The sequence below is a fragment of the Petaurus breviceps genome, unplaced genomic scaffold (assembly GCF_028583685.1).
Source record: "Petaurus breviceps papuanus isolate PSGF00001 unplaced genomic scaffold, PetGlider_PUasm1.0 77, whole genome shotgun sequence".
NCBI lineage: Eukaryota > Metazoa > Chordata > Mammalia > Diprotodontia > Petauridae > Petaurus > Petaurus breviceps.
The window spans coordinates 15,070,023-15,087,213 of record NW_027186492.1 but is presented as its reverse complement, the minus strand read 5'-3'; the positions used below and the strand labels follow the sequence as shown (position 1 = coordinate 15,087,213).

The 17,191-nt window shown below is 36.4% G+C and overlaps 1 protein-coding gene across 1 annotated transcript in view; it reads right to left on the bottom strand.

Moving 5' to 3' along the window:
- The window catches only part of PRKD1 (protein kinase D1), a 430,367-nt gene that overhangs the window by 27,164 nt on the left and 386,012 nt on the right, over positions 1 to 17,191 (bottom strand). The window contains exons 14-16 of the mRNA XM_069106011.1: positions 3,735 to 3,896; positions 3,008 to 3,106; positions 225 to 492 (exon numbers count right to left, since the gene is read on the bottom strand). Of these exons, the coding sequence (XP_068962112.1) occupies positions 225 to 492; positions 3,008 to 3,106; positions 3,735 to 3,896 (529 nt within the window). The remainder of the gene's footprint in view (positions 1 to 224; positions 493 to 3,007; positions 3,107 to 3,734; positions 3,897 to 17,191) is intronic.

Sequence of the window (17,191 nt, the reverse complement as noted above, 5' to 3'; positions counted from 1 at the left end):
GGTATCTAGGCCAGAAGTAAGAGGAATGGTCTAATTGGTTTCATCATTAATGAGGTTAATTGTTCACATTCAAATGAAAATGTTTTCAGCACGGTAATGACCAAGTCAGATGTTTTACTCTGTTTTTGTATTTTCAGAAAGTTCCAGGGCTCCCAAAATGCAATATAGTCACCTCATAGTGAGGTTTTGCTGTATGAATAGATTCTAGTCAAGCCAGACGTTACCTTCAGGAGAGATTTCCTTCCAGGGATTAGGTGGATACATGAACGCTGCATTCTGGATCTGATCGTGAATATCCTCATCTTCATTAAATGGAAATGTACCACTGAGGCTTACGTAGATGATAACCCCAACAGACCACATGTCTAAAGAACGATTGTAGCCTTTGTTCCTAAGAACTTCTGGCGCTAGGTAAGCTGGTGTGCCTACCACTGATCTCCTGAAGGACTTCTCTCCAATAATTCGAGCAAAACCAAAGTCACAAAGTTTCACCTGTTCGCAATGAAAATATGGAATAAAATTAAGTGCACAAATATCTTTATTCTATTCCCTTAGAGTTAGGCTTTTATGTATATATCCTAGACCAGCCCTGGAATAGTTAACATGTGTTAATATGTAGTTCTTATAGTGCACAGAAAGCTTACTATTCCCCCTCCATTCTATTTCACTTGGTGAACTCATTAGCTCCCATGATTAAATTATCATCTCTAAAACGAACGTTTTCAGATCTACTTATCCAGACATAACTTCTCTCTTGACGTCCGGTCTCATATCTCCCACTGCCCATTAGGCACTTCAAATTCAATGTCCTGTAGATATTGTAAACTCAACATGTCCCCAGATTAACTCATTAACTTTCCCTACAAGCCCTCTCCTTCTTGCAGACTTTTCTATTACTGTCAAAGGCACCACCATCTTCCCAGTCACCCAGGCTCACAATCTGGGTGTCATCCTCAACTTCTTGTTCTCTCTCAGCTCCCCTCCTACTCCCATATCCAATATGTTTCCAAGTCCTATTGATTTTACCTCTGTAACTTCTCTCATATATATATCCAGTTTTCTCTTCTGACACTGCTGCCATTCTGATGCTAGTTTTTATCACCTCATGCCTAGAATACTGAAATAGGCTGCTGTTGATTTGCCAAATTTCTTCCCACACCAGTCCATCTTCTACTTAGTTATCAAACTATTCTTCCTAAACACAGGTCTAATAATGTCACTCAATAGTAAAAAAAAAACCCTCAAGGGTCCTTAATACCTACAGGATCAAATATAAAGTGTTCTGTGTGGCATTCAAAGCCCTTCAGAGCTTGTCCCCTTTCTCCTTCCAGTCTTCTTACACCTTACCCCCTCCATGCACTCAAGAATATAGTGACACTGACTTCTTTCTTGTTCCTCACACAGGACACTATTTCCCCGCTCTGGGAATTTTCATTGGCTATGCCAATGCCCAGAATTCTATTCCTTCCTCATTTCCAACTCCTGGTTTCCTTCAAATCCTAGCTAAAATCCAATCTTCTACAAGAAATCTTTACTAATCCTCCTTAATCCATTCCTCCAAGTGGGTTTATCTCCAATTTGTCCTGGATAAATCTCTGTACATAGATATTTTCATACTGTATCCTCCACTAGACTCTGAACTTCTTGAGAGCAGAGACTGATTTTTGCTTTTCTTTGTAACCCTAGCAAGCCTGGCACATAGTAGGTACTTAATAAATGCTTGCTGATTGGTTTTATAGTTAATGAGTTTGAAATGACTAAGAACCTGTGACCATTGTAAATGTTTGCACACACACAAATACTTATATATACCTATATATATACATATACATACACACATTATATATATATATATATATATATATATATAAAGTTTAAGTCTCGCATTTTAATTTTTGGTTGCTGCTGAATGGATCTTCTGAAAGCACAGGTCTGATTAGCCTACTCTTCAGCTCAAAGAGCTCAATGGTTCTCTCATTGCTGCTAAAATAATATATAAACTCCTCTGTCTGGCATTTAAAGCCCTTTGTAATCTAGCTCTAGCCTGTCCTTCCAGGCTAACTACACTTCATCACTTTAACACACTTAATGTTTCAGCCAAACAGATCTGGCTTTCTACAGGCCCTTCTATCTTCTTGTACTATGTCTTTGCCCAGGTCCCTCCTTCCCCCACTCTTAGAATACCTCTCCCTCTCCTCCTTAACCTTCATCTCTTGTAACACTCTGAAAGCTTAGCTAGAGGGCCACTTTTCTATGCTACAAGAAACCTTTTGTGATTCCCCCAATTGTTGGTGCCCCTAAATTACTTTCTACTTATTTTATGTTTTCTCTTAACTTATCTGTAAACCTGTTACATCTACTCAGTAGAATTGAAGGTCCTTCATGGCAGGAATGGTCTCATTATGCCTTTGTGCTCTCAGCACATCTAGCATGATGCCTGGTACACAGGAGATGATCAATATGTGCTTGTTGAATAGAAATGAATTAACACAAGTTTGGTGGTTCTTGAGTATCTGGGCAAAGTAAGAAACTACAGAAAGCCAAATGAGGCAAAGAGAGGTACAATGAATTGGCAGCAGTTAAATTAAGGTAATGTGGAGCTGATGGTCTCAAATTCAGAAGTAACATCACAAATGTATTAATAATAATAATCAACAAGCATTATTTTTGGTCTTTTTGGAGGTGGGAAGGCAGGGCAATTGGGGTTAAGTGACTTGCTCAAGTTCACACAGCCAGTAAGTGTTAAGTGTCTGAGGCTGAATTTGAACTCAGGCTCTCTGGACTCCAGGACCCATGCTCTATTGATTGTGCCACCTGGCTGACCCCAACAAGCATTTTAAAGTGGCTAGATATTAAGTGTTAGGTGATGAAATGACTATGTCAATGAATGGATACAAATGTGGCTGAGAAAATTGGAATTAAGTAAATGGTTTGAGAAATAGGTGATAGATGCATTATGAATAGGAGAAAGGCTCTGGTATTTTACTAAGAAATGTCTCAAACTCACCTGTGGGAAAGGATCAGCTGAAGCTAACAACACATTTTCTGGTTTCAGATCACAGTGAACAATATTTTTAAAGTGAAGATGCCTCAAGGCAACAAGTATCTGTCAAGAAGAAAACCCACAAGAGAATTCTATTTTATAGTGTTTTTCTAACCATATGTAAATTACACGGAAATATTAAGCCAGGATTTGTATTACAGAAATCCAGACTTCTCTTCTTCATATTCTAAACAGTGCAATGAGATATTATAATTATACAAAGATATGTACACATTAAATGATATATGTATATTGTATATAATATATACCTATGGACACACATATATTTGTTTAGAGTCTATGGCAGAAAAAGGATTATTGTTTTTGTCTGATTACCAAAACTGGAGAATGGCAGTGATATAAAATGGCAGAGGAAAATCCTTTTAACAGCTGTAGCAGCTGACAGGAACACTCATTCCATCTTGGGATAACTAGAATTTCTTCTTTTCCCACCTTAGACTTTTACCAGTTTCCAAAACATTTAACTGTAAACTATAGTAACTTTTGGTAGCTAGTTCATAGCCTGAAGCTCCTTGATAGTTTTATAATATCATAAAGTGTAATAAATCACATTTGTTTTATACTGTAGACTTTGGGGGAAGAGCCTGAAAAATAAGGCTAGAAAAAATATAAACAGGGATAACATTTGATATTAAATATTATTTTTCTAGATCTCTAATTGATTCCTTACCTGGGTAATTAAAAACTTCGTTATGTGCTCTGGCAACCTGCCCTTTTCACTTGACAAGATCATCTCCAGCATGTCTCCATGGAGTTTTTCCATAACAACAAACACTCTTTCAGGCGTCTCAAACATACACTCCAAATTTACAACACCAGGGTGATGAAGGTTCTATTAAAGATAAATAAAGCACTTGAAGAAAATGAGTTTTTTTTTTAAAGTACTCTTTGGCAGGCTCTCTGATTAAATAAAACTGTTCATGCTTAAAGATATGGAAGAATCTACAGCTAAGATTTCCCGGCACTTCCAAATTCTACATATGTTGCCTCATGTTGTTTCAACTTTTACATGCCTATAAAACATATATTTAGTTCTGTCTAGAGAATGGCATCATCTTCCTTCATACTAAACACAAATTTCCCCTATTATTTTTCATTTGTGTCCAACTCTTTGTGACCTCATTTGGGGTTTTCTTGGCAAAGATACTAGAGTAGTTTGCTATTTCCTTCTTCAGCTCATTTTACAAATGAGGAAACTGAAGCAAACAGGGGTTAAGTGACTTGCCCAGGGTGACACTGTTAGTAAGTGTCTGAGGCCACATTTGAACTCAGGCTTTCCTGACTCCAGGCCCAGAACTCTGTCCACTGTGCCATCTACCTAAATAGTCTAATGATGTCACACTGAAAAGTTAAATGATTTGTCCTTTAAATATTAGCAATTTGGGACATTTTTTCATACAATAAATGTGGCCCCATTTGGCACTTAGCAAGGTGTGTTGGCAAATAGTGGGAGCTTAATAAATGCTTGTTAAAGTGAATGGAATTTTTCAGCAAGGTTGTCTAGGCATTACTGTAAAGAAACTACTTCCTATCCCTCAGTTATCAACCCACCACCATACACATCCCACTGTTTTGTAGTTAGCTGACAAATGATTCATTTACTTCTCTGTATGTATGTTCTCTAACAGAATATAAGCTCTTTGAGGGCAGTTTCTGACTCTTTTAATTTTATATCCTTAGTGCCTAGCTCATAATAGGTATTTAAAAAGTGTTTGTTGAATTGAATATAAGTACATAATATAAAAAAAAATACAAAGTGTTTTTTTTGGAAGGGAGAGGTAAGTGCTCTATAAGCAGGAAATCTTTCATGTAGGAGATGGCACCTAAGCTTTGTTTTGAGAATCTTTGTTTAGAGTCCTTTGAGCACAAGGAGAAATTTTACAGTCTTGACAGTTGGCATGATTGGCATATTTAAAGATAATCTGCATATTGGGTTTTATAGGTTGTAACCAATGAACAACCAATAATTAGCACCTAATCTAACATGACTTTGGGTATAATGCCAAATGATGTGGCCCTCATGACTTCTGAGGTTGGCTTGTGATTCCTGCCAATCATACCAGTTTTTTAAAAAAAGTACATTAAGGACTTGCTTTGTAAAAAGTATTATACTAGGTACTGGAGGTACAAAAAAGGGAAACAATATATTTCAGGCCCTCAGAAAGCTTCTAATCCAAGGATGAGGAAGGGTAAGAAAACTGGTTGCAAGTTAGACTGGAAAGGGTGAAAGAGAAGTATACAGTGCCATAAGAAATGTTCAGAGAGACCACTCTCCCTGCTTTCAACTAGACGATTAAGGGAAATTTCATAGAGTTGACACCTGAAGTGAATCCTTAAAGCAGGCCCTCATAACATAAGGACTGTGGGCCACTTGTGGCCTGCCAAAGGATTTTGGGTGACTGTCATGTGACCCACAGCATTAGTCTGTGAAGATTTCAATGGGTAGACTGGATAGGCAGGAAAGGAATTTTGGGGATGGGGTCAGCCTACACAAATGCAAAGAGGTAGGATGGACAGGATGAGATCCAGGAAGAGATCAAACTATTCTCTTCCACAGGAATGTCTGAAGGGGAGTAAAAATAAGGCCGTAAAGATGGATGGGAGTCATATTGTAGATAACATGAATGCCAAATTAAAGAACTCTGTGTGTTTGTGTGTGTGTGCGTGTGTTTATCCTATCTGTATACACATTCCCCTTATATGTTTCCATGCTTCCTAGAACCCATGATTTCATTTGGGTGAAGGCTCTTTCTATCAATGCTGATCACAAACCCTGTTTTCCCTCAGTGGATGGCTTTTTTAAGCTGCTGTGGCCAACCTGGTAATCAAGATTAAAAACATTAGTGGCTTTTCACCTGGTGAACTGTACTTATACCTAAGAATATATCTAGGGGTGACCAGGTAGCACAGTGAGTAAAAGCACCAGCCCCAGAGTCGGGATGACCTGAGATTGAATCTGGGCTCAGACACTTAGCACCCACCCAGAAACACCTGGCCATGTAACCTTGAGCAAGTTACTTAACCCCAATTGCTTAGGGGTTGTCAGGTGGCACAGTGAGTAAGAGCACCGGCCCCAGAGTCAGGATGACCTGGGATGGAATCCGGGATCAGACAATTAGCACCACACCCAGAAATAACTGGCCGTGTAACCTTGAGCAAGTTACTTAGCCCTAATCGCTTAAAAAAAAAAGAATATATCTAGTCTTTTAAGAGAAACTATGGTGTTTTTTTTTTAAAATCTGTGCTTGACATCAACACCTATGTCTATAAAGTCCTTTCAATGTTGAAAGACTGTAACTATGATACTATCTGCATTATGCTCTGCTTAAGAAAAAAATAGGTGATTAAAAAAAAAAGGTGTTCTGATCATTCCTTACATTTTGGACAAGGCCATTGGCGTGAGTTCCACTTGCTTTTGAGTTTATGGTTCTATTGTGACTAAAAGGACTCAAATGTCCAAATCTATTTTTTGCACTTGAAAAAGGCAAAGGCAAGGAAAATAAAGATCAAATATATCCAACTCCTCACTGATGATGATCTTGTTACATTAATGAAAAGAAAGATACCCCTTGGCAGACTGTAGAATGTATCATTTGAAGATGATGGCAGTAGAGGTGAAGGTAAGAACAAACAGGGAAAAAATAACAACACATTTTATTTATTTCTCTGTATTTGTTATACTCTAAAAAATATTTTCTTTAAAACTTCTGAGAATAGCTCCAGGAAAAAAAACAAAAAACAAAAAACCAAATAACAAAAAAACCCACTAATGTCTTTACTGAACAGGCTAATATGACAAGTTCATAACGTGCACTTTCCATTCCAATTAATGTGTTTGCTTTCCAAATGGAATCACTTAATGGCCTAAATATTTTCTCAACAATCTCCAGACTAACCAATTTACTTAAGGGATAGAAAGAAGGCCACTGGCCTCAACACCTGAAGTGGAATACAGTGTAGGGAACATGTTTGCTAACACATCAAATGTTGCCCAGAAATTCAAAGATGCAATATTTCATGACAAAACAAATGCCATCAGTGTATGGGACTCTGACCATCTGCTTGTTACATTTAAGTAATCTGGTTTTTAGGAAATTAAAGATTTGGACCAGCACAGGAAAGAATAGTATGTCATTCACACATAACAGATTGATGGCATATCCATAAGGTGAATACAAGTTATTCGTTTAAAATTCTAGGAGGAAATATCATAAAAATTATTTTTCTCACGAGTTACATAGAAAATATAAATATAATCAATGGAGAACTGATTTTTAAAGCATTTTATTTTTTAGGGGAGATCAAGAAAGGAAAGATACAGGAGAAAAGAAAATTTAAATTTTAGTTAATGGATTATGTAAGTTTTGGGGGGATTTGTGTTAAACTAAATCTCATATGTATTTAAACTTCTTGGGGTCCAATAGTTTACATTTCTTTAGTTTTTAGAATCAAGAAATTATCCCACAGACTCTGATGCTGTTCTAAATTAATCATAGATTTCCTGACTTCCTCACTTTTCCTCTAAGCCTAGAAAGATATTCATACACACAAAAGAAATGCGAAAAAGAAAACTAGATGTACTCTGTCTTTTTATTGTTCCATTTGAAACAGTATGGGTTTAATCAATTAATTAACATTTATTAAGTGGCTAATACACGACAGGCACTGTGATTAAGTATATTGGATATACAAAAAGACCCAAATGACAGTCTTTGCCCTCAAGGAACTTGCAACCTCATGGGTAGACAACATGAAAACAAATATAAGCAAAGCAATCTATATACAGGATAAATAATCAAAAGAGACAATGCACTGGGAGTAAGAGGGCTTTGGAAAGGCTTCCTATAAAAGATGGGATTTTATTTGGGACATAAGGGAAGCCAGGAAAGTCATTAGGTAGAATTGAGGAGGCAGAGCATTACAGACATGGGAGACAGAGAAAAAGCTGAGAGCCAAGAGATATTGTGTCTTCTTCATGGAACAACTGCATTAGTAGATTGAAGAGTATTAGTTGGGGTGGGGGGGCAGGAGGAGAAAGGAGGTATAAAGTGTAAGAAGATTGGAAAGGTAGGAGAGGGCTAAGTTATGAAGGGCTTCAATACCAAACAGAGCATTTTATATTTGAACCTAGAAGTGACAGGGAACTAGAGTTCATTGAATAGGGGAACAATGGTCAGGCCTGCTTTAGAAAAGCACTTCAGTGGCTAAATGAAGAATGGAGTAGAAGGTTGACTGATACAGACCTTGCTCTACCTTGGGCAAGGTAGACCCACCAGCTGGCCATCATAACAGTCCAAGCATGAGGGAGTTAGGGCTTGCCCTAGAGTAATGGCAGAGTTAGAGAGAAGGAATTGCATACAAGAGATATTGCAGATGTGAAATTGACAGTCTTTGGCCAGAGACTGGATATTGGGTGTGAAAAAAAGGGGGAGAGAGAGTGAGAATAGGGAAGGTGGGACAGGGGACATGCTAATTTTGTTTTGGACATATTTAGTTGAAAATGTCTACTGCACACTCAGTTTCAGTCATATCTGAAAGCAGAAATGAAGAGGGGTTAGGAGCAGTATACATAGATTTGTGAATCATCAGCATAGAGTTGGTAATTAAATTCTTGGGAGCTGATGAGATCTCCAACTAAAGTAGTATAGAAGGAAGAAGACAAAGGCCAAGGACAGAACCCTAAGGGAAACTGATGGATAGGTGTGATCTGGATGAAGACACAGAGAAGGAGTAGTATATAATAGATAACAAGAGAACCAGGAGGGAGTAGTGTCCTAAAAACTAGAGAGAAGAGAATATTAAGAAGGAGAGAGTAACCAACAGTATAAAAGTTTGCAGAGAAGTGAAGGTGAATGAGTATTGAGAAAAGGCCATTGAATTTGGCACCTGAAAAATCACTGCTAATTTTGGAGAGAGAGGTTTCAGTGTTCAGTGTTAGAAGTTGGAATGCAAGGGTTAATAGAGGGATTTTTTTTTTGAGAGAAAATGGAAGCTTGTATTGTAGATGTACTTTTCGAGGACGTTAGGTACAAAGAACAGAAGAGACATAGGGTGATAGCAGGGTTGGAAGGATCACTTTGAGTTTTTTGAGGATAGGGAAGAGATATGTATATTTGTATGGCAATAAGGAATTAGACAACAGAGAAAAACTGAAAAGAAAGAGTAGAGATGACGAAGGGGGCAATCTATTAAAGGAGACAGGATGGAATGAGATCTCTTGAACAAGTTCATGCCTTGGTAAAGAATAAGATCACCTCATTATGTGAGGCAGGGATGAAGGAGGAGATAGTGGCAAAAGGCATCTCAGTGATAGGAGATTTCAGGGATGGGGGGGGTGGTGAACTCATGAATGGCCTTTTTTTTCCTGTAAAATATAAGGCAAAGTTCTCACCTAAGAGTAAGGAAAGGGAGAGTCATGGGAGGTTTGAGGTGAGATGAAAAGTTTTATATTAATAGTGTCTGCTATTGCTACTTTTGACTACTTCTAGAATTCATATGTGTGTTCTCATTATAAGAAAGCAGTAGAGAAACTGAGAAGGGGTGCATTTATGATCTGGATTTTTCATGGTTAGCAAGAGGATGACTGATACAGACTAAAAAGATGAGAAAGAAACTGAAATTTTTAACGATTGTCTTCTGGGTGAGCTTTTTTATACTGCAATAGCAGTGTCAGAAATGCTTCTCACTTTTTCAGCATTTATTAGAAAAAGAAATACTGTCATTAAATACCTATGTACCCTTCCTGCCAGTGACTACCCCCTAAAATCACTTTGTATTTATGTTTTTATTCATTTATATACACGTTTTTCCATGTTTCTGATAGGATGTAAGCCACTTAACCACACAGCCTATTTCTATTTTGTCTTTCTAATCTTAGATCCTAGCCTGACACATAATACAGGTGCTTACCAAATGCTTGTTGATTTATTTATAGATTTTTTTTATCATTTAAATATCAGTCAATGGTCTAAAAGTGATATATATCTAATTTGTAGAAATAGCTCATGAAGGAAAAGTAGAGACAATAATAATGACATTTACATAGTGCTTGAAGTTTGTAAAACACTTAAATACATATAATCATCATTATTAAATTAGTTTTCTGTTTTCTTACTGAGCCTCATAACCAGGTACTGGAGGTATTATTCCTCATTTTACAAATAAAGAAACAGATATTAGACAATCAACAGGCAAAATGAAAGGATTTGAACCCTTCTTGATGCTAGCTCTCGTACTTCATCCTCAACATTGTGGCTACCTTATATGGTATGTAATTTCCTTTACTGTTGTCATGAAAATAGCTAGAACAATACCCTGCATAGAGTAGGTAACAAATAATTCCTAGTTTCTGAAACTGATTTAAAATCTTATGCCTCTTTATTTTATTGCAACAGGAAGATTCTTGGCTTTGTTTCTCTCTCTCTCTCTCTCTTTTTTGGATTGCTTTTTATTTTGGTATGTACAAAAGGTGAAAAATAGGGGATGCCTGTTTTATTTTTTTCATATTCAAGGAATTCAAAACAATGCGATTGGTGTCAACATTTCACAGGAAACATGCCATCCCTAAACTGAAGGTCTTTCTTTATCCAGATAATCACAACGTGGCATCCTCATAGATATTATGTCCCACAGAAAACAGTTGACTCAAATTCCAAGGCTTTTATAGGATGGACAAAGGAAGTAGCTATTAGAAAAGCTCTAACAAGAGATGCCAGCAAGGGTATAAATTGTTACTGTTAAAAAATCAATTTGTGCAAGTCCTCAGACTGTCGCAAGAACTGTTCTCTGTGTCCCAGATATCGTATCATTGCAGTTTTATGTTGTGGCTATTGATTCAGTGAAGATTGAAGCACATCTGACTTTTAAGTAAATCTAGCTGTTGTGAAAGGCTACAGAAGAATCATGCTGATCCAGGTAGAGGGCTTGTGGTGATTATTGTTTATACTAAAGTTAGACAGAGATACTGTATAACCAGCAGGATCAGATCAAGTTGGGGGGAAATGAGGACACACGTCAATCAAAAGAAGAGAAACTGAAGGGTGAGATAAAACAGCAACTGCTAGATGAATCAAGCCCCTCACTGATCTTTGTATGTAAAAAGTGTTTTTGTTATGCCATTATCTTATTTGTCTTTGAACAATTTAATTGCCTTCTTACTAAGCCATGATGAGGAATTTAAAATGCTTTTATTAAGGAGTACCCACTCAAAGTTACACGTCCATGTAATTCTCTATTGAGAGGGCAGATTACAAAGGGACTGGTAGAAGAGATGCCTCTACCGCAATCCTAAAGCTGGTCTCCCAGGTTCCCTTTCTCTTTCTTAGAAGTAGCAATGAAAAAGCTCTGAGCAGAGGGAAAAAACCTTCAGTCATGAGATATTTATGCCAGCTGTGCTAATGTTCTCCTTTTATTACCACAGATAATTGAAATGATTGTAAAGGGCAGATGAAAACTTCTTTGTCCTCCCTTCCTACACTAAAGTTACAACAAAGGATGAAATGCTATGAGACTTCCGGTTTGTACAAGTCAAGTTTAACACTGTGTTTCCATTTCTCTTTGTGTACTTGAATCCTACTGCCAAGCTAGGAATAAATTTATTAAATGAGAGAAAACACAATGTTGGAAACAAGGAGACCCGAGTTCAAAATCCAGGCAGACATTTGCTAGCTTTATTGTGGCACCAATCTCTCTGAGCCTCCTTAATACCTGTAGTATTAGTTAAGTCACAAGGCTATCATAAGGAAAATGCTTTATAAATCTCTATAGAAAGATACAAGTATGGGCTATTGTTTTTGTTTATTTTTGTTAGATCACTGACAGAACTCAGTTCAAAAAAATTGGAAAAAAAATCAGTACATTCAATGAAAACTTTAAGGGGATGGTTGTTGTCCTTGGTTTTTGAAGAGGACCAAAATGGCAGCACTATGTTGGAAACAAGGTACCGTATGTCCACCCATGGCTCAGCAGACTAATACAAGCTCTGTCACTGGCTGGGCACAAATAGTCCATATGAATATCTGGAATGGAGATAGCTCTAAATTCTCTGTTGCTTGTGCTAATTTTGTCCTAACACTTAACACCAAGAAAACAAAGGTTATTCAGCATCCAGCACACTCCATATGTGGAATCACTGGTTATGGCAAATGGAAAAATTTTAATACTATGGATAAGTTCACTTACCTCCACAGTATACTTTCCAGGAATGTAAACACAGAAAACAGCCAACATACACTAGATACAATATATCTTCTGTGCATGTTGCATATTTTTCTTGCTTTTATTTATGCTTATTTGCTAAATTATCATTAAAGGGGGCAAGCTCACTGGTATCTTCTTAATAATATCTAATAATAACTTATATAATTTTGTGAACAGAAGGCTGGCATAAGTAAGAAAAAATAGTGTCCTTTGCATGTTTGCTTTGCAAAGAATCAATTTCTGAGGCTTTGAGCCAGGTCCTGAGCATGTGAGAGAAATCAGTCTTAGATTTCTAGACACAGACTCAAGCTAAACTATATTCACGAACATCCAGGCACATACATATTCATATTCATACATATGCCTCCTCTCAGTCATTCTCCCCAACATTTCTTCTGGGAATGCCTTATCCCAGTTTTAAATTCCAAGGCTGCTGCAGACTATCAATCTTTCCCTTAAACAGCAGGTAGCAGCAGATGTTTATATAGGAAATAACACTTGCCCAGGCGCTCTCATGCTGTTTCCTGATTTTTTTTTTAACCAGGTGGAAGGCAGTGTGAAAATAATCTCTCATGTGCTACTTCCTACCCACCCAGAACCAGGAAGCTCTGTTTCAGCTACAAGGGCAAGTGGGAAATTAAAAAAAATCCAAACATCACTAGAGGCTATTACAGTCATTTTTACTTGCCACATAATGACTGAGACTGGCCTTCATTTAATTATCAATAGTACTTTTTAACTCTTATTTCTAATCATTTGCAATGTTCCAAGCTACATTTTGAAGTTCCAAAGTTAGGAAAAAAAAAAACTCAAACCCCCAAACCTCTATTTAGTAATAGAGTTTTAAGTTAAGTGACAGGAATATGGCTGAGCAGTCATTGAACCAGAATGCCATCAAGATAATCTAGGGCATAGAGATGACATAAGAAAATGTATTTTCTTCCTTAAATTGGGGAAGTGGGGAACTATGGATATGGAAATATTGCATTCACCGGCAGACACAAGTGATTGTGGTTTATTTGGCTGATTTTTTCAAGGTTCCTTGGAGTAGGAGAAGAAAGTAGGGATATATTCTAAAATGAATGTAGTATAAAAAGGTATCAATATTAATTTTTTTTTTGCTTTTTGGAGGGCAGTTGGGGTTAAGTGACTTGCCCAAGGTCACAGGCTAGTCTCGTGTGTGTGTGTGTGTGTGTATGTGTGTGTGTGTTAAGTGTCTAAGGTCGCATTTGAACTCAGGTCCTCCTGACTCCAGGGCTGGTGCTCTATTCACTGTGCCACCTAGCCACCCCTCAATATTAATTTTTTAAAAAGATAATATGATAGTACTTCAGCAAGTTAAAAAATCCAAACAACATTCATTTAGTTCCTGCTGTATACAGAACATTGTGTTAGGCAAGGAGAAAGATAAAGTGTTTAGATAAGACAGGGTCCCTGGACCTTAAAATCTAGTAAGAATATAAGACATAAACAGAGATAATACATAATATAACATGACAAGTGCATTAAAGGATTAAAAAAATAGTTATATGGAGGCAAAAAAGGTCCAAAATCTCAGGGGAAATAATCAAAAGATATGTTAATGAAGAGGAATTAGTAGCGCTACATATCAAAGTATACCACAGCACAATAAATCTGAAAAGAATTTGGTACTGGTTAAAAAAAATAGATCAATGGAACAGATTAAAAACAGAACATATAGAAGCAAATGTATCTACAGCTTCTTGGATAAGGACTCGCTATTTGACAAAAACCAATGGGAAATTTGGACAACAGTATTAAAAAAAATAAATTTAAATAATACTTCATACCTCATATCAAAAGAAGCTCCAAATGCATATGACTTAGATATAGGAGGTCATGTCACAAATAAATTAGGGAAACATGAACAAAATGACCAATCAGAGGAAAACTTCATGAACAAACTTGAGATAGAAATGATCAGAGAAGATAGAACAGACAATTTTGATTATATAAAATTAAAAAGATTCTAAACAAACCAATTCATTGAGGGTAAGATTAAAAGGCAACAACTAGGAAAAAACCTTTGCAGCACATTTCTCTGAAAAAGATCTCAATTCTAAGATATATAAGTATTAGTTGATTCATATTTATAAAGATAAGAGCCATTCAGGGAAGAAAACCAGACTATAACCATATGGAAAAATACTCCAAATCATTACTAATTAAAGAAATGCAAATTAAAGTAATTAAAGTAATTCTGAAATTCTACCTCACACATCTATTTCTATGGAAATAGGTTATTTCAAAGAGACATGGAAAGACTTACATGAACTAATGCAGAATGAAGCAAGCAAAACCAGAACATCATCATATACTTTAATATCAATATCATAAAAATGAAAAAAAGGAAAACTTTTATAAGCTGATGAAGAATGAAAAAAGAAGAACAAGTAGAACAATTCATACAATACCAAAAAAAATAATGTCACGATAAACAATTTTGAAAGTTGTATACAACTGTCCATAATTCTGGATTGGCCACCCAGAGTGACAGTTATATAAAAAACAATGTACCTTCTAGCAGAAAGGTGACAGGTTTAGGGTGCAGAATGAGACTATATATAGTCTCATGTATATGTATATCATATATATTTGATATATATGTATATATACACATACACATATATGTACATACATGTATCCATACAAATACATATTTATAGAGTATTTGGTTTGCTATCTTATAAAGCATATGTCACAAGGAATTTGTTTTCTCTTTTCTCTTTTTTCGTTGGATTAGGGTGTGGGTTAGAAGGTAAGACTATGGGGAGTCTACGTGGTGCAGTGAATAGAGCAATGGCCCTGGAGTCAGGAGAACCCAAGTTAAAATACGGCCTCAGACACAACACAAAAAACTAGCCGTGTGATCTTGGGAAAGTCACTTAACCCCCATTGCTCTACCCCCCCCCTCAAAAAAAGCAAAAAAAAAAAGATGAGACTATATATCTGTCAATTAAAAGACAATTAAACATGGAGGTATGGAGGGCTACAAATGTGGAATGTATGCATTTTTAGATGCACTATAATTTCAGTTTTTCTCAGCTATTTTACTTGGAATATTGGTAATCTGTAAATATTTGTAAAGTAAAAACAAAACACAGTAGTATTTCTTAAGTCCTCTGTGAGGTCTGAGAATAGAGTAGTTATCATACAGGATGATAAGGGAAAAGAGGTGGAGGTGATATTTGAGTTGAGCTTTAAAATAATAAAAATAAACATAAATAATATATGAAAATTCAATAGCAGAAGAAGAAGAAGACATATGCCTGTTCCAAGTATAATTAAATAGAAAAATGAGAAAGTGCAGATTATGTGTTTGGGGTAGGAGTGGGGTTGGTTTTGCATGTATCTCAGGCCTCTGGGTTGTGCCAGCAGGGTACCTGTGAACTAGTCCCAATAAGACTGGAAGCCTCCAAGTTTAATTTGCCTGAAACATATCCTTGGGACTCTACCTCCAAACAATAGGGTTCTAAGAGTTTAGGCACAGGTCTTTGCATATAAATCACTTAGTAGATTTTTTTTTTCCTAATACACTGAAAAAAATAAAGAACAGAAAGTTAAACATGAGTTAATGCTTTTAAAGAGGCATTTCATCCCTTCAGGTGCAATTTGGACTGGATGGCCAAGTTCTATTAAAAAAAATCAGCACATCTTTCTATATGTATTTGGGAAGGAGTAAATGCGTGTTGGGGAGGGGGGGCAGGGAGGAAAATCCCTTGCTGTAAAAGAAATTACAAATTCACAGAGAGAATTGAGTTTTACAGGATGGCCCAATCACAGGAAAAAAAGGGGGGAGGGAGGGGAATCACTTAAATAAGTAGATATTTCCTCGCCAGATATCAAACATCTGGGCTGCTGACTAAATGTTTTCATCTTAGCTTGTTGTTTGATATGAATGATGTAGGGACCAGACCCATTATGTTTCATTAGTATACATAATTCTCTGTTGAGGAAAGTCCTTCTACCAATATGGGTTGTGGTACCTTCTCTGGAATTATGATATTTGACATGTTCCTAGAGCCTCAAGAAGTTAAATGACTTGCCCAGGGTCAGAAAACTGGTCTATGTCACACACAGGATTTGGACCCAGGTTTTCCTGACTCCAAGGGTAGTTTTCTATTCACTATGCCATCATGGTTGATATCATGAAGATGGAGTGTTAATCCTGTCACTGATTTTAATTTGTTGCATTTTAAGCCTTAATACTTCTTTTCCATAGATTTTCTCCATTGATATTTATGAATGAATATTAAAAATGCAATAAAACACAAGAACATACATGTTTTTGGATATATTTCTATATAGAAACATCTATGTAGATACACATGAACATAAGAAAAATCCAATACACTGCATAACAATTAATTAGGAATATAATGAAGTTATATCTTTTCAACAAAGTAAAAAAGAATGGGGCAATATATAAAAAATGCCTACTGATTACCATATTACTTGGTTAAATAGTTCTCTAATTGTCAGAATGTGTTTTTATGCATTTATTTTTTGGTAGCAATCTTCTGTTTTCCTTTATAGATAAACACTTTCTATAGCTTTTGTTATTTGGTCTGGGGGAAGAAAAAGTCCATCCCTTTTCGCTAAACCATTAATCTAGAGCTATACCAGGTTTCTTGCCTAAGGGCATCCTTTCATGAAAACTTCTTCCAAGTGATAAAATACACAGAAAGTAATATTTCAAGAAATATGATAAACAGATTAGATATAAATGGAGACACGATGCTACCAGAAAAAAAAATAGGTACAAGTCCAAAATTGTGCATACATTTCTCCAAGGCTTTTAAAATGGACTTTCGAGGATGGGTGAGAATTTAACCATTCAAGGCAGAAAAAGGAGAGAGAGAGAGAGAGAGACAGAGAGAGAGAGAGAGACAGAGAGAGAGAGAGAGA